This window comes from Bison bison, unplaced genomic scaffold (assembly GCF_000754665.1).
Source record: "Bison bison bison isolate TAMUID 2011002044 unplaced genomic scaffold, Bison_UMD1.0 scf7180017864134, whole genome shotgun sequence".
Taxonomy (NCBI): domain Eukaryota; kingdom Metazoa; phylum Chordata; class Mammalia; order Artiodactyla; family Bovidae; genus Bison; species Bison bison.
In genome coordinates, this window is record NW_011494706.1 from 4,963,161 (window position 1) to 4,984,759 (window position 21,599).

A 21,599-nucleotide genomic window follows, 5' to 3' on the forward strand; every position below is an offset into this window, starting at 1 on the left:
AGATATTCCACGGACAGAGGAGCCTGGCAGACTACATACAGTCCATAGGGTTGCTAAGAGTCAGACACGACTGACGTGACTTAGCACACACGATGTATCTCATCAGATCAGATCAGTCGCTCAGTCGTGTCCGACTCTTTGCAACCCCATGAATCGCAGCACGCCAGGCCCCATAGGTAAGCTTTTATATTCATTTAAATTATGAGCTTCCCTGGTGACTCAGATGATAAAGAATCTGCCTGAAATGCAGGAGATCCGGTTTCAATCCCTAGGTCAGGAAGATCCTCTGGAGAAGGGAATGGCAACCCACTTCAGTATTCTTGCCTGGGAAATCCCATGGACAGAAGAGCCTGGCAGGCTACAGTCCATGGGGATCACAAAGAGTCAGACATGACTGAGCGACTAACACACAGTAATTTAAATTAAGAAACTCAGATTCCAAGGCATAGAATTTTAGGTCCTAAAAGGACTATTGAGAGATAATCTAGCCTGGTTATTCCCAAACCAAGTTTGAGGCCACACTCCCCTGTGAGGCTTTAACAATACAGATCCCAGGGCCCTGCTTCTAGGGTGTATTATGGTGGAGCAGGAAAAATAAAATTGGGAATCCCAGCTTTTAAATATTTGAAGTGCTTCCATTTTAGGATTCAGGTTTTCTGGCATTTCTGCTGAGGGTGGTGGGAGGGGAACAGTTTCTCCTAATTCCCCTTGAGGGGTCTGTGCGAAAGAACATGTGGCAGTCTAGACTGCTGGGCTTCGTGAGTTTATTATGCCCATCAACCTCTCTGCTTTCACACTCCCTTAAATTGCAGAAGGGGATGGTGTGGAGAAGTGAGAGGTGAGTGATGACTAGAAAATGATGTCTTAATGGGATGGAGAAATGGTAAACCTTGAAAGGATAAAAACCACCCAGGAAATTGTACTCACTTTGCAGTTTTATGGACAGCATTGACCAAAGGCTCCCCAATATTCAATTTTCTAAAAAATGATTTATTCTTAAATTTATAATGTATTATGCAGTCTTTTTTGGGGTAGATCTGCCTCCTCATTATCTTTTTCTTATACCAACATCAATATCAGTTGATTTTTCCTTCATGGGAGGCATCTTCAATGAAGAGTTTATGTAAGGAATGATAAGGGAAGGTAATCCAGACATTTTCCAGGAAGATTTTACTTGGCTATACCAAAATTTTCCTTATTCATTATGCTAAACGTAACACCTAATCTGGGGTGATTGGGTCTCCCTCAAAACAGGAAGTAGGTTGTGTTTAATCTTTTACAAATCAACAGTATAAAAGTAGAATTAAGTCTTCTAATTATAGATATTTAGTAACTAATCATTTTGCTTTTACCTAAAGTATTTTTCCATTTGTCTTCCCTTGGGTACTAGTGAGAACCAACTTCATGGTAAAATTCCATAAATAAAAAATTAGGTTTCAATAAAAGTTATTATCAGTTGAAGAGACTTTCTGGAGATGAAGATAATAATTTCTTGTTGACAAGAAGTGTCAAGCAGCCAAGGATATGTCAGAGCCATTGACTTTTTAAAAAATTCAGCAAGGATACACTAAAAGCAATAAGTATATCTCTCTGATGGGTTTTGATTCTAGTGATTTTGACTCCATTTTAAACTTGTGGTAGACTTGCTTTTGGCTTTATAAAAGTAGGAGGGAAAAACCTAAAATAAACAAATATCGCCTTTCTTCTTTATATTGCATGTATATTCTACATCGATTTTAACTAAAATTAGATCTTGAAATTTAAAATTGTGGTGATGTTTCCAATTTCTTTGTGTCCTTCCTTCCTTCTTTGAGCCAAATAATGACTTGATTCCTTAGTAAAAGTAGTCATAGGACCCAAATCAGCATTTCTGTAGAAAAGAATTTGTAGAAAATTTAAGGTTTGGTAATACCAGTTTTTGTTGATAATTGAGAAATGCCCCAAAGATGTTACTATTTCGTATTGTTAAATGAATCCATACTAATTCACAAGAGAAGTGTTTTGTGTTCCCCGTAACTAAACTAATGTCATTTGTTTTCAACTCTGGCACAGATTCTGTGGCTTTTATAGAAATCACTTAACCTTTCTTTGCTCTGGGTCTTCAAGCAAGTGGGAATATAATGAGTTGATAATCCTCAACCTTACTCATAGAATAACTCTACGGGGTATCCAAGAACATCAAATTACTTTAAAATGGTTATACAAATAATAAATGATTGTGTACTCCCCCTAAATCACTTATTTGTTAATTTGCAAGTTATTACCTTTGCTATCTTAAAGGATAGAGTTTGTGCAATAGCTAATTTACATAATTTTCTATTTAAATACCTGTAATTAATGGTAGTAAAATAGAAAATAATTAATGCTGATAATTCAGAGAATTACAGTTTTTGTAAATCTTTTCTCTACATAGTTCAGTTTACCCATAATAATCTTTCTGTTAGTCCTTTAATAACTTAATTATTCTAAATAGTCTTATGACTTTATAAAGGTCCTTTCTTTGAAGGATTATAGGACTTCTATTTGAAGTCAGACCCCACTCTCCTGTCTAATTGCCTTTAGCAACCTGCTTTCACCAAAGATGAAAACGTTTCCATTTTCTTACTGCATTCTCTGCTCAGCTATAGCGAAGTCAGTAGTGGGGCATTTTTTCAGTATGCCTTAAGCAGCGCTCTTATGAGGTATCCCTTCCGCCTTTAAATGAAATACGTACTTCAAATATGCCCATCATAGGTATATTCACACTCACAGGCTCACACGTAGCCACAAGTTTGGACAACCACAAAATCAGGTATGTGTATACACCTTGGAGACAGAGGAGGTTGAATCTCCACAAATTTTTTGTTGAGCACCTTTTTGTACACACTGTGTTTATACATATGCAACTCATGTAAGTTTCCGTTGAAGTTGCAAGGAGCATATGTACATCGTTAACCAACTGGGACACACGCTGCAGATACTTTTAAATCTCTAAACCAATGTAGCACACACAGTTGCTCATACTTCTCTCAATTTTTTGCTTATTTGTGTGTGGCACTTTCTCAACTAATCAGTTCTCTTCAAACCTAACCAACCCCATAGCTATTTAGAAAGTTGTAGCAGAAGAGGGGGAAAAAATGATGGCTAGAGAAGAAATTACAGGGTATAGATCGACTCAGATCTATGATTTGAAAACTGTGTTCCACAGAAGGGTAAGAGGGCTGACCAGTGTGTGGGGTGGGAGTGGGCGGCAGCCACGTCATTCACAGCTTGATTTCTGAGTTTGGTTATCTTTATCTAGGGTTTTTGAGATTTTCTTTGTCCTATTTGGTGTCTCTGTTTTGTCAAAATGTATTGATTTAATCCATCAATAGGCTAAATAGAGCTAGAGATGATAGGAAATGAGGATGTGTGTGTGTGTGTGTGTGTGTGTGTGTGTGTAAGGTATATTGTATTTGTTTCCAATGTAGAATAGACCCAAAGTTAGTTGTACCTAAGATGTTAAAACAAAACTCTTGTTTCCTCTTGAAGGGGCAAATATCCCCTTCCCAAATGCCAATGAAATTACATTTTTGACTTTGGTAGTAAAGGTGTTTGTTCTTCCATCTTTAAATCTATAACTTAATGTCCTTTCCGTGATTTGTAAATTCATCTTTTTACTTTTGTGATCAAAAGCATTTACAAATACATTTTGTGAAGTACTGAAAGAATAAACAAAGAAAAATACTCCTTGAGACCTCACAAGGATAAATAGGGCTGATAGGTAATAGCAAAAAAAAAAAAAAGAATGTGATTATTGAGATGAATTATAAAGTAACTTTTTCAAACTAAATTAAATTTGATTTTATTTCCTTAACCATATCTTTTAAATAGAATAGAAATTTTTAAAAAAAAATCACTTGAGGTCATTAACATTCCTATGGATTAGTTTAAGAGTTTAAACAATGTTTAACTAGCATGTCCTGTTTTCCAGTTTAGGCCCTTGTATTTGGAGCATAATATTTGCCTGGCTGAAATGATTCAGATCAGTGGTTTTCAAACTCTGTTTCTCGGAGGTTTCTTTAAAATGCCTTAGGGGCCAGCATGAGAGGCAAACGAAACAAAGGAGACGGCATTCCTGGCTCCCTTGTTTCAACCCAGGCAACCTCACATTTATCTCTTTTGTACATCAAGAGTTCTGCTTAAGATTTCAATTAAAAGGAATTCCATTCCTGAAGAGAAACAAAAAAACCTTGAAAATCCCTGGCTTAAAATCTAAGCCCTATTGACTCCTAGAATTTCTTCTACACGGAATCTAAACTACATTTTTGTAAACTAGTTTTCATATCAAAATATGAAAATGAGTGGGTGAATGTGTGTCAGTGAACATGCACGTTACATTAATCTTTTTAAGCATCTTCATTTTTGTATGTGTTCATTCAAACGTTGTATGCTTACTGCTAGGGGTACTATACAAAATAGGAACATTCTTATTGTTAAGGCACTTTGGGGCAATTAAATATTAAGTGAGGAGAAGTACAATGAGAACATGTGTATGAAAGCATGCTGAATGGTAACCTAATTGGGGAAGGAATGCCTGGAGAGGACAGAGGCATAGAAGAGGTGGTACTTGAGATGTTACTTTCTAAATTAAAAGTAATAAGTTAAATATTTTAATTAACATTCCTTGTGGGATACTTTAAATTATGGGAGTAACAAGAGGCCACTCTAACAAATTTTGGGTTGAGTTTGCAAGGATAAATGAGGGCTAGTTGGCGGCAAGAGGTCACAGAGGCCATGGTGGTGGTGGTTCCGTTTCAAGCAGTGCAGGGAGGGCTCCATATAGGAGCTAGGTATGTTGGGTTGGACTTCTGCACCACACTAAGAAACTTGAAACTTAATTCACAGGTAGGTATAAGGAAATAATGAAATGTGTTCATTTGAATGACATAGTCAGATTTGTGCCTTGGAGGATCGTCTGGATGCAACGTGCACAGTAAGTGATGAGGAAACAAGAACGGGAATGAGGAAACAATTCAGACCAGTTGCAAAAACCCAAATGAGAAATAGTGATGGCTTCCACCAAGGCAGCAGTAGAGATGGGGAGATGTGAACAGATTCACAGGAGACTGAGGAGACTCATGAAGGGTTCCCAAGTGATTGGATGTGGGGACTGAATGAGGGGGGAGAGTCAGTGAGGATTTCTGTACTTTTGACTTGTCCAGCTGGTGGATAGCCAGTGTCATTTCCTGGAAGTTGGAGGGAGGAGCACGGACTTGGCACAGTGACTGAAGATGGTGATACATGTTGTTCTGTGAGTGTGTACATGTGATCTAGACCTGGATCTGAAAGTGTACAGGTTATAGGCACGCAGCCAGGAGTCCCTGTGTTCACATCTTTATCTACCACTTCCTAGCTATGTAGCCTTGAACCTCGGCCTACTTCCTCATCTGTAAATTGGGAAAAATAATATTGATACCTACCTCCTTGTGTTCTCATGAGATAAAGTTTAACAGGTAGCAGAAACTCCCTGAATCTTATCAAATATTGTTATTATTCATCTTTCTCAGACCTCGGTTTCCTCATCCATAAACTTGTGAGGGTTGGGGGACCATGTTTGTGCTGGATTAGATGATTTCTGGGGTCCTTTCTAGCTATGAAGTTTTTCATTCTAATGTGCCTGCTCTCTGTTTACATGTGTGTGAATAAAAACAGTTTTACTAAAAAATGTTAATCATTTCTAGGAACTTGCCACATCAGACTCAGATTCCCCAACAGCAGACTACAGGTGAGTACTAAAAATAGTAAGTTGATGTTTATGAATGAAGCTAATAGATTAAAAGATTGTTTAGTAGTAGATACTTTATGAAGCTTTAGCTCTACCAAGTAAGGCAAAACAGTCGTGTCATTCTTTAATCAGAGTTAGAACCTCAGGATAATAGCTTAGATTATTGCATAGATTGGCATCAGAGTGATAAACACAGCGTAAATGATCTTAAAGCAAAAGCATCCATGGAGGTCCTGTCTAATTAAGGAAGGCTGAATAAAATCCCCTTCCTTCAGCAAAGCTCCCTATTCTTCCCCTTGGTATGAAAGATTCTTAGCTTGGATGCTTCCAGGATTTGTCTCAGTAAGTGAGCAGCTTGAAACTGACTCTTACAAAAGAAAACCATTGTGGCTAATCAGTGAGGCTTCAGGGGGATAAAGGAGAAATGGTTGGCCTGGTTTTAATGCAGCTTTAAAAAGCTGTTATAACATGACCAATAACAAGATGGCGGACAATTCTCCCTGTTTCCCTAAGACTTGCTTTCTTTAAGTTTATTTCTTTCAAGTGTCCCTAAAAATATTCCACAGCCAATTATTTCATTCATCTCTGTACCAAGTAGATAACTTATTCATGATTGTCTTCTAATTAGTGGTTGATTCCTAGTTCTAATTGCCAAGCAACCAGTAATGCCTTTGTAGCTCTTTTGGAAAAGCAAGAGAAGTTTTAAAACTGTAAGTTGGATGTGGAATTCTGAGTATGAATAGTGGTATTGTGGTGGGGAAGCTATTAAGTAAGTCTCGTTAAAACTTTAGGCACATATAGAAAATCTGTGCATATTTTCATTCAAAAAATTATCTTCTCTATTAATGCTTTCGGGGAATTTAAGGAGATTTTCGTTTGACAACTTTTCAAAGATTTGAGGCAAGTATAATGAAGTTGTTCATCAGATTTTAAGTATGAGATAACGTTTATACGAATTTTCCCCAGAGTTTTGATTGCTATGTTTTAATTAAATGTTAACATGTTTCAACAAGACTGTTCAATATATTGATGCAGTGATTCTATTGTGTGAGTGTTCAGGTGATTGATGAAGGAACAAACTGCTATAAATGTGCCTAAAGAGCAAAGAAATAAATGAGTCCTTACTACCACTAATTTCATGACTTTTTTTCAAGAGATAAAATTTTAAAAGGGTATTTCTACAGTGAAAATGCTAGAACTTCTTCCTCATAGGCTTCAATCTCTCCTAAGATGTCTTTCCTCTGTTTCTTAATTATTTCAGACAAGGAATGAAGGAAGATAATATCTAGAAAAATAGTAAATAGTTCTTTTGAATATATACACAATCTAGATTTTACTTCTCTCCCCTCCCATTGGGGGAAATAAAGAAACCTAAGTATATGATGTTAGAGAGATTTATTTAATAGTTGCATAAATTCTTAGCAAGTACACTTGTTAGCTTGCTACATTTTAGTAATAGGCACCATTTCCAAATTAAAAGACAATTTATGCCTGAGCAAGTGTTATAAGAGCCAATGAATTTCCCTAGGGGGATTTTAGGTTGTTCAGCCTAATTTTCTAAGTTATTTTTCTAAAACAGGTTTTGGGAAACAAGCATTTTGCTTGAGTCAGGAAAGCTTTCATCTCCTTTTTAGTTAACACTATAGCCTATTACCTTCTTGTTTTCTTATATTTTTCTGTTATTTGGGGTATATTATTGCACCATCTCTTCTTGGTTATTTTCGACTTGTTCTCGTTTTCAGTGAGTCCCCAAAGTACCTAAATGCTAAAGGGAGAGAAACCACCCTAGCATCTTTTATAATTGTGATAGATTGTTGTGTTTCTTCCTCTGATAAATGTAACACCAAATAGACTTGTGACTCCTGGAGAGAAGAGCTAAATGGGCACGTTACACTCCTTACTCCCTTTCTATTCATTTGAATGAAAAAATAAAGTTTGTTTATCAATTTTATTCCATTCTGTGTGCACCTGTGTAGATTCAGTGCTATGGATGTGTCAAAATTTCCATGGGCACAACTTGCTGTCCCTCCATCCTGGTTATCTTAGTATCACGAGGAGGCAACAACATTTGTGCAGGGTTTACATAATTTGCTTTTTGCAAGTACCTCAAAGCATTATGTTGATATCACAGTTTTCTTTATGAAGGTGATTTAAGCACAGTGTTTGTCTCTTGGATTTCAAGATATTTTATTTGAGTTTCCTCTATGGAATTTGCCAATGGAGAGTATATTTTGAAGTTTGTTTTCTTTAGTTAGTTGTTTTCTCTTAAAAGATCATCAGAACTTTAAGAAATGAACTAACTGCTGGGGTTGTAATCCTGCACTTATGCACTGGCTCAGATAATAGAGCAGTTAAGAGCTGACAGTAAGTAGTAATACCATTTAGACCAGCCGAAGCCATCAGTTCTGACATCCCTTCAGATTCTCTCATTTTCTCTGTCCTTTCTACCCACATGATTTTTTCTAAAGAGCTGTGATTAAACAATGCAGTCATACATCCCACAGTCAGAACCCATTCTTTTTGTTTATTGTGGGAGGAATTTTCAGACCATACCTTTTGAGAAATATAAAACATTATAACTTTGACCCAAGAGTGAAAGTCGTTCAGTCATGTCCGACTCTTTGCAACCCCGTGGACTATACAGTCCATGGAATTGTCTAGGACAGAATACTGGAGTGGGTAGTCTTTTCCTTCTCCAGGAAGGAGAGGACTAATTTAGACTTTCCTCTTTTTTTTCTTGTTGTTGTTGAAAACCAAATGCAAAGAAATAATGCAACATAATTATGTTAAGAAGATAGAAAATTACACCTTGCTATAATTTGTTTTGCTCAAAGTCTAAAAGTTGTCCATGTCTAACTCACACTCATATTCATTCTTACATATTGCAGGTAAATGGTATTCCTGAAGAAAGAAAACTAACCGAAGCGATGAATTTGTAATCAGATAATATAGCACTTTTGCGTGTGTGAGTGCTCAGTCACTCAATTGTGTCCAACTCTTTGGGACCCCATGGAATGTAGCCCACCAGGTTCCTCTGTCCATGGGGTTTTCCAGGCAAGAATACTGGAGTGGGTTGCCATACCCTCCTCCAGGAAATCTTCCTGACCCAGGAATTGAACCCATATCTCCTGCATTGCAAGTGGATTCTTTACCACTTAAGCCACCTGGGAAGTCTTAATATAGCACTTTCATTTTTTTCTCTCTTCCAATAATGCATGAGCTTTTCTGACATATGGTATGCATGTTGACAGTATTAAGTATATACCAAATAATATACAATATAACATTCATTTTACTAATTTTTTTTGTACTTAAGGCATTTTTGACAATTTGTAAAACATTGATGACTTTATATTTGTTACGATAAAAAGTGATCTTTAAAATAAATATTATTAATGAAGCCTGATGTGTGGCAAAATTTACTTCAGAAACTATTTGATAGCCTCCTGTATAAGTAGGAATCTTTTATTGCTAAGAACAGGTTCACCTATTTATTCTTTATTTAATGAGATTTTTATTAAGCACTTCCTGTAATATATGAATGTATGCTTTTGTGTTCCAAGTAAGTAACACATTTACTTAAATAGCATTGTGGCCCGTAAAGCTTATTCTTTCATATACTGCTTCTTGGAGTATTGTAGGGTAAACGTGGTTCTTTGGATCTGACAGTTCAGATCTACAGTTCATGAAGGGCCGCCCAGACTGCATATTTACCCTGACTCTGTAATCACATATTTGGTTTTAGAAGCATGCCAGGAGTTGTTGCTCAAAAAGAGAACAGTTGCCTGCTGATGATGACATGAAGTAGCTCCAAAACCCCAGGATCTCCTGTGGTAACACTACTTTCAAGGCTTAGCAGAGTGTCTTGATAACATACTGGCCTGCTTCCTGCATCATGGACACTATCAGATCAGTGCGTCCATCAGACAAGCTCAGAGGCTGTCTGGGAAACCTTGTGGTCTAGACCATCTGGGAAATCTCCTCTTAATCTGCTCTGGGCAGATTTCTGTATTACCTATTAATTAATTGCTCAGAGGTACACAAATGCTATGTAAATCTGATTCGAGAATCCAAAAAGATTCCCCATCAGTGTTGTGTGCCACGACTTGTCTTCCACTTAGGGGGGCATACTCTATCATGTCCTTGACATTGAAACTTCTCCTCCCAGGCACACCTTCCTGGGACTTAACAGAGAATGTGGTGTTGGTGGTTTAGTCACGAATCACGTCTGACTCTTACAACTCTATATAGACTATAGCCTGCCAGGCTACTCTGTCCATGGGATTTCCAGGCAAGAATGCTGGAGTGGGTTGCCATTCCCTTCTCTAGGGGATTTTCCCTACCCAGGGATTGAACCTGCATCTCCTGTGTCCCCTTCATTGGCAGGTGGATTCTTTACCACTAGCACCACCTAGGAAGCCCTGAGCACTCATGAGTCAGCTACAGTTTGTGTTACAGTTTTCCCTCCAATGGCTAGCAAAAGGGTAGGGTACATAAGGTTGAGTGTTCGCCACAATCTAATGGACAGAAAAAGGCAGGGATGGTATCTTATTCACATTTCACAAAATTAAAATGTTATTTATGTTTTATTGAAACCTTACCACGTTATTAACAAATCTCATGTTTTAAAAGATTGTACATGGGCAACAAGGATTTCCGTGGTTAGATCATCTCACTTTATGTTCCATTAATAGGCTGCAGTTCATCATAGGTAATTTATCACGTAGTTTTCATATTGATGTTTATATTTGTTAATATCGTCGCAGTGATGGTGGCGTGCTGCTTGGATCTTCTTTCAGGAAAGAATTTGCCATTCAGCTGCGAGGAGAGTGGTTAGCTGAGAGCTTCCAGTTGTTAGCACCTTCAGGATCCGCTTTTGGCCTTTGAACAAAGGCAGAGCCTTCCTGGGCAGTTGCCCTCTAGCCATGACTGAGCACGGTCTGAGTCCTAGGGCCTGGTGTGTGTGTGTGTGTGTGTGCACGTGTGCTCAGTCATATCTGACTCTTTGCGACCCCATGGACTGTTGCCTGCCAGGCTCCTCTGTCCATGGGATTCTCCAGACAAGAATACTGGAGTGGGAAATCTTTATTTTGAAGCTTTCTATTGGATTGCCTGTGACTGTCAAATGTATGTTGTGGTCAGATGACCTCCTTCCCAATCCTGCTTCCTCTCCACCCCCTTTCCTTTCAGAGATGTCAGATTCCCATCATTGGGTTGAAGATTTTCCCTGAGGTTGAAGATTTTCCTTGCCTATTTCTGCTTCCATCCCCTCTTAACTGTCACAGCTTTGGTCCTAATAAACATTTGAACTTGCAATTCCATTTCAGCATCTACTTTCCAGAGGCTCCAACTGATCATTATGATACTTCGTAATGTAGGTCTTTGTAATGACCCACAAATGTGGATCAATGGTTCAAAAATGGCTCACTGAAGGAAAAAAGTGATAAAAAAATAAGCACCTTATATAGGTACACAAACTATAATTCAAAACAATGCCATGGACATAAGAAATGATTAGGGCTCCCATTTAAAATATAGACTATAAATCTCTACGTACTGGAATACATGATTTTTGGTGTGGATTTTACATCAAAGAAGCCCAAACAGAAAAGTGCCAGCCTTAAAAGTGGATTTTATTGGGTCAGAAATCTGTTCCCTCAATAACTAGTTTGTTGTCTGTTTTGACTAATGTCTGTTTTTGCATCCTTTTCAAACAATACATAATTCCTTTTTAATAAACCAATTGGGAATGAAACTGATTGAATTTATAGATAAATTCAGCACAGAAGTAGTGAATTAGCTTGGTTCTCCCCAGAACAGGCCATTCATTTTGGGAGGTAATCCCAGGAAGCCAGAGTATAGAAGCAGAAAGGGTTGAGGAGGTTAGGAAGACAATGAAGGGTATGTCATTGACTCTGGCTATTCTGGAAAGCATAACTCAGTCCTACTGGGATCCTCTAGTGAACTGTGTAGCATGAACCTCGGAATTTTCCCACCATGTGACAGAGGTTTAGACATTTCATTCACCGATTCACCATCTTGTAGATGAGTTGCTCGGCGGGGCATTAACTCCCCTGCACTGGTGGGCTCTGGCTGGGTGAGATGCTGGTGCTCTGGAGAAAAACCTGGGGTAGAGCAGCTCACAGATGCTATGGACACTGGAGGTGAGAAACTCAGAAAGCTGAATGAGCTTTTAGCAAAATGTCTTGATCAAGGATTGTTGACAGTCAGGGTTTAAAGGCAATTATTATCACTAGTACTTATTAGCTGACATTTCAGTCCACAGTCTTGCATGACATGCCAATTAACTTGTGGTATACATGAGAGTCATATGTAAGGGAGAATTGCCTGATCAGTTTTTGCTCTATCTTTGAGGTCTCATGCCTCGATTTTCACATAGGATTGATTTTCATGTAGGGAAAAGATTACGTTGTGAATTGTGTTGATGTGACAAACATATCCCGAAATCTGTGTCTTAACACTGTGAAAGTTTACTGTTCAGTCACATGAGAGCCCACCACCCCTATGTCAGCCTTGCTCTGTGCATGTATGATTTGGAACACGTGATATCCAGGACTTCTATGGAATAGGAAATTAAAGCCGAAAGGTCTCGTGGATTGTTTGTAAGAGATGGGCTTCGAAATGGCTTCTATCCCTCTTATCTGTACTCTACTGGCTGGTAATATCTTATTACCCAGACATAATTGTCATGGACGCTGGGAAATACAGTCTTCCTGTTTACTCAGGAAGAAAAGCTGGTGTGGTGAACACAAGCGCTGTCCCACAGATGTGGACTGGACACAGCATGTGACCAGTGCTCATGGATTAACAGCTACGTGTGAAAATGAAGGACATACGCAGGGAAGTAATTCTGCCATCCCGGTGACCTAATTTGTCAAATAGCGTTTTTAGTTCAGTGGGATTAAAGACAAGAAAGAAACTGCCTAGGTATAAAAATCAAGCTAAAAAAACACATTTTGGAGAAATACTGCATTGAATTATTATAGAAAAATACGTGATTTTAAGTTCACAGTCCTTATCTGCTATTTCCAAATCCAAAGGTATCCATTTTTTAAATAGCTTCATAGAAAATCCATTTAATGATAGAACTTGACCTGAACAAAAAGGAATGCTTATCCTTCTCAATCCTACTTGGTATGAGTCTTTGCTATAGGAAGTTTAACATTTATTATAGGGTATTGCCCTTACCCTATTGACTATGTTACATAATATAAGGAACATACCTTATATTAATTGCACTTAAAGAATCTTAATATTAAAATATACCTCTTCTCAAGAGTTTTCAGTAATGTACTGTGGACTTAAGTCAGTAATTTTATAAATAATATATTTAATGACTTTTGTATGACAAGTTTATTTTTATTGCCTAAATTTGGGGGTCCATGTATGTGTCTAAAGCAAATTAAGTACTAAAACAGTAAGGCAAGATTGAGATAAATTTGTCTAACAATAATATATTTTCCTGTTCCTTTTTTCCCCCTCAAATCATCTCAAAATTTCTTATTGGATTTAGTATCAGGTCATTTCATTCATTCATTCAGTGAGTATTTATTTAGGATCTGTTATGTTCTGGGCATGGACTTACGCTTGGTAAATAAGATGGACATAATGTTACGAAAGACAATAAACAAAGTCTAGTACACTGGCGCTAGTTGGTGTTAAATAAATATTTGTTGACGGAATTAATCTAATGTTAATAAGTAAAGGCTATGAAGGTTAAAGCAGTGTTGCAATAGGGAATGAAGAAGGGAGGTGCTTAGATTAAATGATGAAAATAGGTCTATTTTAAGGGAAAACATTTAAGATAAAATTGGAAAGATGATCACATGCCAGTCATGGTTAGCATTTGTATCAGATGAAATAGCATGAAAATGGACCCAGAACACCTTCTTATGCCAGAAAATTTTTAAGTGTCCAAAGAATAATGGAGGTTTACCCAAGAGAATTCAGGAGCCAGCTGGAAGGGGCTCACACTGCCCGTATATAGGACCATTTGGGTAACAAAATTAGTATAGTAATATATTATAAACTATAGATCAGAGTCCCTGAATCTACACTGATAAAAAATGAGTGAATGCGTGCATGCATGAATGAATAAATGCCTCATTACAGTAGAATATCAGCTAATGTAGAAGATAATGATGGCATTAGCAAATCATCATTTTGGAACCACCACAGAGGTAACTGTTTAACACAAGAATCATAGATAATTAAGTAGAAACCAAGATCTGGATACTAGCTATTCTAGGGTGTCATTGCTTCTGAGTCCTCCCAATGAACACAGCTAGAAAATATGAAGATGTATATATGTACACACACACATCTTCTCTATCTCCGCAGTAAAATAGGATGTTTACATAGTCTCAAAATATCTCCCTATAATGTAATGATTAAGTACTATATTAGTTTCCTGAAGCTGCTCTAATATAGTATCAAAATCTGGGTGGCTTAAGACAACAGAATTTTCTGTCTCACAGTTCTGCAGGCTAGCAGCTGAAATCCACATGCCAGCAGGGCCATGCTCCTTCCACAACCTTAGGGGAGAATCCTTTCCTGCTTCTTTCTAGTTTCTGGTGGTTTGCTGGCCATCTTGGCATTCCTTCCTTGCACTGCATCCCTTCACCCTCTATCGTCACATGGCATTCTCTCCTTCTGAGTCTGTGTCTTTTCTATTCTTCTCATAAGGACACCAAATCGGATTAAGGGCTGACTCTATTTCAGTGTGACTTCTTAACTATTACATCTGCAACAACCTTATTTCCAAATAAATTCACTTCTGAGGTGCTGGGAGTTAGGACTTCACTGTAACTTTTTATTTCCCCACATTTAATGTATTAATTGTCAAAATGCTTTCAAGAAGGTAAGACCAAACTGTGTTTCTTATTTAGTTGCTAAGTTGTGTCCCACTCTCTTCAACTCCATGAGTTGTAGCTCACCAGGCTCCTCTGTCCTTGGGATTTCTCGGGCAAGAATACTGGAATGGGTTGCCATTTCCTTCTCCAGGAGATCTTTCTGACCAGGGATCAAACCTGTGTTTCCTGCATTGGCAGGCAGATTCTTTGCTGCTGAGCCACCAGGGAAACACAGCCCAATACCAAGCTATACTCCAATAAGAAAACAAAAAGATTATAATGTCAATTTACACCCTAATCCATGCAAAGGCTGGTTGGCAAAGATGACAATAATGATAATATTCATTGCTACTATTGGTTCTAATTAATATATATAATTTTTACACATAAGATTGTTTATTGCAGCAAAATTTTGCAAGTATTTTTAATACCACAAATGAGAGATTGAATAAATTGTGGTACTTTCCTACAACCATTTAAAATGAATGTAGATTTACAAAGCAATCTTCTTAAAAAATTCTTTTTAATTTTGTATTGGAGTATAGCAGATTATCAGATATTTTCAGGTGGACAGCAAAGGGACTAAGCCATACATATGCATGTATCCATTCTCCCCCAAACTCCCCTCCCACCCAGGCTGCCACCTAACATTGAACAGAGTTCCTGTGCTATTAGGTCCTGTTGGTTATCCATTTTAAATATGGTAGTGTGTACATGTTGATTCCAAGTTATCTAACAATTCCTTCCACCCATCCTTCCCCCCAGCAACCTGTAAGTTTGTTTGCTAATTAATATTTGTTTGATTACCATTAAAGACGAACATTTTTTACACAGTGTTCTGGCCATCTTGTTTTTTCTTCTTACTGTATAACAAAAACCACACATAGTATTAAATTTGCAATCTTAACTATTTCTAACTGTACAGTTCAATCATGTTAACTGTATTCAGGTTGTAGAGCAACAGATTTCTGGAACTTTGTCATCTTCCAAAATTGAAACTGTATAATCATTAAAGACTAATTTCTCCTCCCCCTTGTCTCAGTCTTTGGCAACTACCTTTCTACTTTCTATTATGATTTTTGACTATTTCATGTGAATGGAATAATATAGTATCTGTCCTTTTATGACTGGCTTATTTCAGGTAGCCTAATGTCCTGAAGTTCCTTCTTGGTGTAGCATATGACAGGATTTTCCTTCTTTTTTTAAGGTAGCCTAATATTTCATTGTATATCTATATCACATTTTCTTTATCCATTCATCTGTTGATAGACATTTGATTTGCTTCAACCCCTTGGCTATTGAAAATAATAGAGCAGTGAATAAGTGAATATGGATATGTAAATATCTCTTCAATATCCTGCTTTGATCAATATATCTTAACAATAACTTTGGCAAAAAGCAGTAACTTTACTGTAAAAAAAAAGTATGAAAGACACTTTGAACCAAGCTATTAAAGTTACCATCAGCAGTAATTAATGGGACAAGTTGATACCACATGCTTCCAGAAAGAACGCAACAAAAGAACCACCATTTCTGTGATATTCTTGCCAAAAATGCCTATCCTAAATCTAGACAAGAAGAAATATCTGATAACACCGAAATGAGGGATGTTCTATGAAATAACTGGCCTTATTGTTCAAAAGTATCAAGCTCATTGATATATATATCTGAGGAACTCGAGATTAAAAGAGACTAACCAAATGCAATGTGTATCTTGAGCTGGAATTCTCAGCTCTTTTAGAAAATAAATTTTATAGCTAGAGAAATAGATATATACGTAGAAATAAAAATTCAAGTGTGATAAAATATTAATGTTTCATAAATTTGAGTATGTGGTAAAGTTATACTGTATTTAAAATGCTTTGCAAATCTGAAATTATCTCAAAATAAAATTCTTAAAGATAGCACTAACTAAAATGTTAAGAACGGATAAAAGAACAAGGGGTTAAATGTAGAGGAAAGAGGAGCAACTTTTGAGAATGCAGATGAGGAAGCAAAAACAGAACTGTTTGTCTTTGAGAAATATTTTGTATACAGAACTGATGAGATTTGTTGAAGGCTTGAAAATGTGGGGAAAGGAGGAACAAAAATAATTTCTGGAGCTTTGTCCTAGTTCTTGGGTATATTTTTTTATTTACTGAGTTTGAAAAGGTTGAGCAAAGAATATATGTCAAGGATAAAACCAAGAGTTCAGTTTTGAATGTTTTTTTCCTAACTACAAAGGACAGACAGCTCTTACCAGTGCAAAGAGCAAGGTTAGACATGCTGTCTCAGAAATTTTCTATGCCATTTGCCAAATTTTTGTGTATATAAGTTGGTGGTAAGCCCCTGAAACAAATTCTATTGGCTATCACAGATAGTGAAACGTTAACTGGACATGTATGCTGAAGTGTGGTAATGTCTATTTCAGTCCAAAGTGTTCAAAGGTTCTGTTATTGATATAGATAATGAAGTCCAGGGGTCCTGTTTCAGGTGAATGTGTAACACGGGGCTATCTTAGACAAACCTAAAGCAGAACAAACACATTTCAAAAGTAAATAGTTATGGCTTCATTTGTCTGTGGGGATTCCTCATCTGTGAAAATTATTGAAAAATTGAAGTGAATAATTAAAATGGATTCCTGTTAGTGTTCAGGGATCTGAATATTGAGATCATGAACCACAGGCCAAGCTAGGTAGTTAGGGTCATCTCAATGAATTCTTTATTGACTGTACATGGAATTTCTGGTGAGACATACCAGTGTCTTTGGTGCTACAGCTATCAGATAATCATGGATTAGATATACACATGAGATGTTTCTTAAAACAGCTTGGATATATCATGATGACAGATTCTACATCAGGGTGACTCAAGCCTATTTTGTGAGAAATGACAAGTGCTTAAATTTTTTTAAATGGGTTGGAAGTTGTATGCTTCAACTAGATTATGCTAAGTATCTTATTTCTTGATGTGTCATTTATCTACTGCTACAGTTCTGCTGTGTAACAAATTACCCTCAAAATGATAAGATTTTTGGGCTCACTTTGAGCCAACCATTTAGGCTGGGTTTTATTAGAAGTTTCTTCTAGTCTCAGTTAAATTTCCTCATGTGTTGTGGTGCTGACTGACTACTGATCTAGGATGGCCTCAACTGGTACGGTGGGAAAGCTTGGTTTCCTCCAAGTTTATTTCATTTAATTGGGCATTTTTATTCATGGGCATTTTCTCATAGCATGGCAGAAACACAAAAAGGTTAGCAGAAAATGTACTTCTTTCAAGCCACACTTTGGGAAACAGTTTCTAATATGTCATTTGTCAAAGCAAGTAAACTGATGGAGCCCTAAATCAGAGCAGGAGAAGAATATGATTACCCCTATAAGATCACAGGCATACTAAATATGGTACAGTTATTAACTGGGGCCATTAATCTAATCAGTCTACCATAGTCTGCACACTGACCCTGAATGTTTATGTTCCTTTCACATGCAAACTATACTAAGCCCCTTTCCAGGCTCCAAATTCTCACCCTAATACAGCAACAGAACTTAAAGTACACGATTTGATGATCTACATCAGATGTAGATGCTTCTCCTTGAGTGTGGCCCTTCTTGATATGAAGATATACTAAACTGAGTAATTGCTCTCATTTCCATAATTTCTCATAGAATGATGAGATAGAGACTTGATAAATACAATGGGTACTTCTTTTTAAAAGACGGAAGCATTGGAGACGTAGAATAATCAATGGTTTGTTTTCAATCACTATGTAGAAATTATCATACACTTAACAGCTTAGAACAACACAATGATCTCACAGTTTCCATGAGTCAAGAGTCTGGGTATGGATTAGATGAGGCCTCTGCCCAGGGTCTCACCAGGCTGAACTCAGGGTACTGGCCTGGCTATGATCTCGTTTGAGACTCAGGGTGCTCTTCCAAGCTCATGGGTTGCTGGAAGAATTCAGTTCCTTGTGGTTGTAGTACTGAAATCCCTGCTCTCTTGGTGGGTATAGGTTGGAGACCCTCTCACTTCCTCAATTTTACTCCCAGTTCCTTGTCCCTTGCATAGTTATTCACAATGTGGTATTTCCTTTTTCAAGGTCAGCAGGAGAACCTCTCTCATTTTGAATCTCTCTCTTTAGGAATGGCTCAGACATTATTTTAAGGGCTTACTTAATTAGGTCAAACTTGAGGACAAACACTTTTTCAATGAACTAAAAGTCAACTGGTTAGTTACCAAATCACACCCTTTTCTTAGTCCCCTCTATACTCAATGAGAAGGGATTATACAGGGTATAATTATATCAAGTATGAATAATGGAAGTTATCTTAAAATTCTACCTATTATGGTCCTTCCACTAGTTCCCAAAGATTCATGTCCTTTCCAAACATTTGCTCCTTTCCTAGGGGCAATATTCCCAGGAATATCATCCTATTATAAAATCTGTTTAAAGTAAAAAAACAGTAAAGTAAAAAAAAAAGAAAAGAAAAGAAAAAATCTCATCATCTAAGTTTGAATTTCATGATGTTATCAGCTCCAAGTCCAAAACTTCATTATAAAGCATTATTTAAAAAAGATGCAAATAAGGCTCCTGGATGTCATCTATTAAGTGAAGTTCTTGAAGTCTGATTTCTCTTAACCTATGACCCTGTGAAACCCTGTTATTTTCCCCCAACACACCTTGGCTACAATGGTGAGAGAAGTGTAGGATAACAGTTATCAACATTCTGGCTCAAAAGAGTGAGAAAACAGTAGATTAAAAGGAAACATCGGTCCATTGACAGTCCTGAAATCCAGCTGGGCAAATGTTTTTTCTTATATTAGGTCTCAAGAATTGGGAAAAATCATATGTGACTCTTGCTTTCATTTGAAGACACTCATTTGAGTCACTCATTCTAATTTCGTGAAAGATATTTGAATCACTTATTCTAATGTCATGAAAGCTAGCATGTATTATCCAGAGAAGGCAATGGCAACCCACTCCAGTACTCTTACCTGGAAAATCCCATGGATGGAGAAGCTTGGTAGGCTGCAGTCCACGAGGTCGCTAGGAGTCAGACACTACTGAGCGACTTCACTTTCACTTTTCACTTTCATGCATTGGAGAAGGAAATGGCAACCCACTCCAGTATTCTTTCCTGGAGAACCCCAGGGACGGGGGAGCCTGGTGGGCTGCCGTCTATGGGGTTGCACAGAGTCGGACACGATTGAAGCGACTTAGCAGCAGCAGCAGCAGCAGCATGTGTTATTAGCCTGCTTCTTGCCAGTAGAATTTGGGAGTGTATGGGAGGTACTAAACAATTTCCTTTAAATTTTATCTTTACCTTTTCTCAAGAACTTAATGGACTTTTCCATGGATCTCATGGAGATCAACTTCAGTAAACAAAAGCCAGATCCCTAGACTTTTTTGAGCTAATTCCTTCTCTGTCTTTGATAAAGATATCCTCTCTATCTCATTTCCTGCTGAGATGGCCAAGGGACAGCGCTTTTATGTCTCTTTGAGGCCCTGTGGTTTGATTGGAAAGATCTGGGAGGCACACCCTTAGTCTCTTGCAGTGGTCATTTATGTGACTGAATACATTTAAAATTTTTAAAGTTTTTTCTTTTTTAGGAAAGCAAAGGGTGGTGTACAGTATAGGACAGCACAAGACTTGGAAGTAGACACATGAGTTTAACTGTTTTTACTCTCCTCACTAGCTGTGTGAGGTTCCATGAAATAGGGGTCTCTGTTCCCTTAGCCGTAAAAAGGGCAGGATGAGCATCCTCTGGGGTGGGGAGAGGATGCTTGTCATGTGGTGGTAAAGAGTATAGAAACTGGTTCCCTGAGTTCAAATCCCAGCTCAGCCACCTATTAGCTATGGGACCTCAGTGTCATTTTTTTTTCCTTTGCCATCTTTAAAAGAAAAAAATTAAAAAAAAAAAAAGTTGGCTGAGCTGAGTCTTACTGCTGTGCATAAGCGTCCTCTAGTTGTGGTGCATGGGGGCTGCTCTCTGGATGAGGTGGCTTCTATCGTTGTGGAGCATGGGCTCCAGGGTGCATGGTTACAGGGTACAGGCTTAGTTGCCCCATGGCGGTGGAACCTTTCTGGACCAGGGACTTAACGTCTGTCCCCGGCATTGGCAGGTGGATTCTTAACCACTGGACTACCAGGGAAGTCCTGTGACCTCAGTGTTCTTACTTGAAGGGACAAGAGGATATGCAAGCAATACCAACTTTAGAGGTCCAATTGTGTGAATCAGAGACGTTTGACCATTTGGCTCATCCACCTTTTTCCTTATGCCACACTTGGTAGCTATTTCTGTCTCTAGGCTTTTTTTGTCACCTAGAGAGGCCAGAATTTCAAAAGTTAACTTTTAGTATATATTGTATATAATATTTCTTCCCTCAATTTCTCTTTGCTGTCATATTTAAGGCAAATCAGGAGTATCTTCAACAATTTTTCTTGAAAGTCTCCTTGTCTATATATGCAAATTTATTGCTTGTGAGTTCCGTTTTCCACATTAGTGCAGGACACAATTTTTCTAAGCTTTCTGACACTACACAACAAGAATATATCTTCCTATAATTTCAAATAATCGATTCCTTATTATTGTTTTGAGCTCTCTGTAAACCCAGATTTACAGTATCTGTAAATAGTAGTATTTGTAAATCCAGATTTCTACTAAAAATCAGTTCCAGGAAATTGAGTCTTTTACTATCATGTTCCTCATAATTCTTTCTGCTTAGAAAAAAACTTTAAACAGAGTTCTATACCCAGTTTTTAAAAAATGAGGATGTAATTAACATATTTCCAGATAAACAATAGCTGAGGGAGGCCTTTTTTTCCTAACCATTAAATATGCTTCCCTGGTGACTCAGTGGTAAAGAACACTCCTGCCAATACAGGAGACATGGAGTTCAATCCCTGGGTTGGGAAGATCCCCTGGAGAAGGAAATGGCACCCCACTCCAGTATTCTTGCCTGGGAAATCCCATGGACAGAGGAGCCTAGCGGGCCACAG

General features: G+C 37.6%; 1 protein-coding gene across 4 annotated transcripts in view; it reads left to right on the plus strand.

Annotated features, from left to right (window-relative positions):
* Positions 1-9,146, plus strand: part of SGCE (sarcoglycan, epsilon) — a 71,547-nt gene extending 62,401 nt beyond the window's left edge. For all 4 annotated transcript variants that reach the window (XM_010839759.1, XM_010839760.1, XM_010839761.1 and 1 more), the window contains 2 exons: positions 5,703-5,746; positions 8,635-9,146. In XM_010839759.1, coding sequence (XP_010838061.1) covers positions 5,703-5,746; positions 8,635-8,651 — 61 coding nt within the window. In that variant the 3' untranslated portion in view covers positions 8,652-9,146. The remainder of the gene's footprint in view (positions 1-5,702; positions 5,747-8,634) is intronic.
* The last annotated feature ends 12,453 nt before the right edge of the window (positions 9,147-21,599 follow it).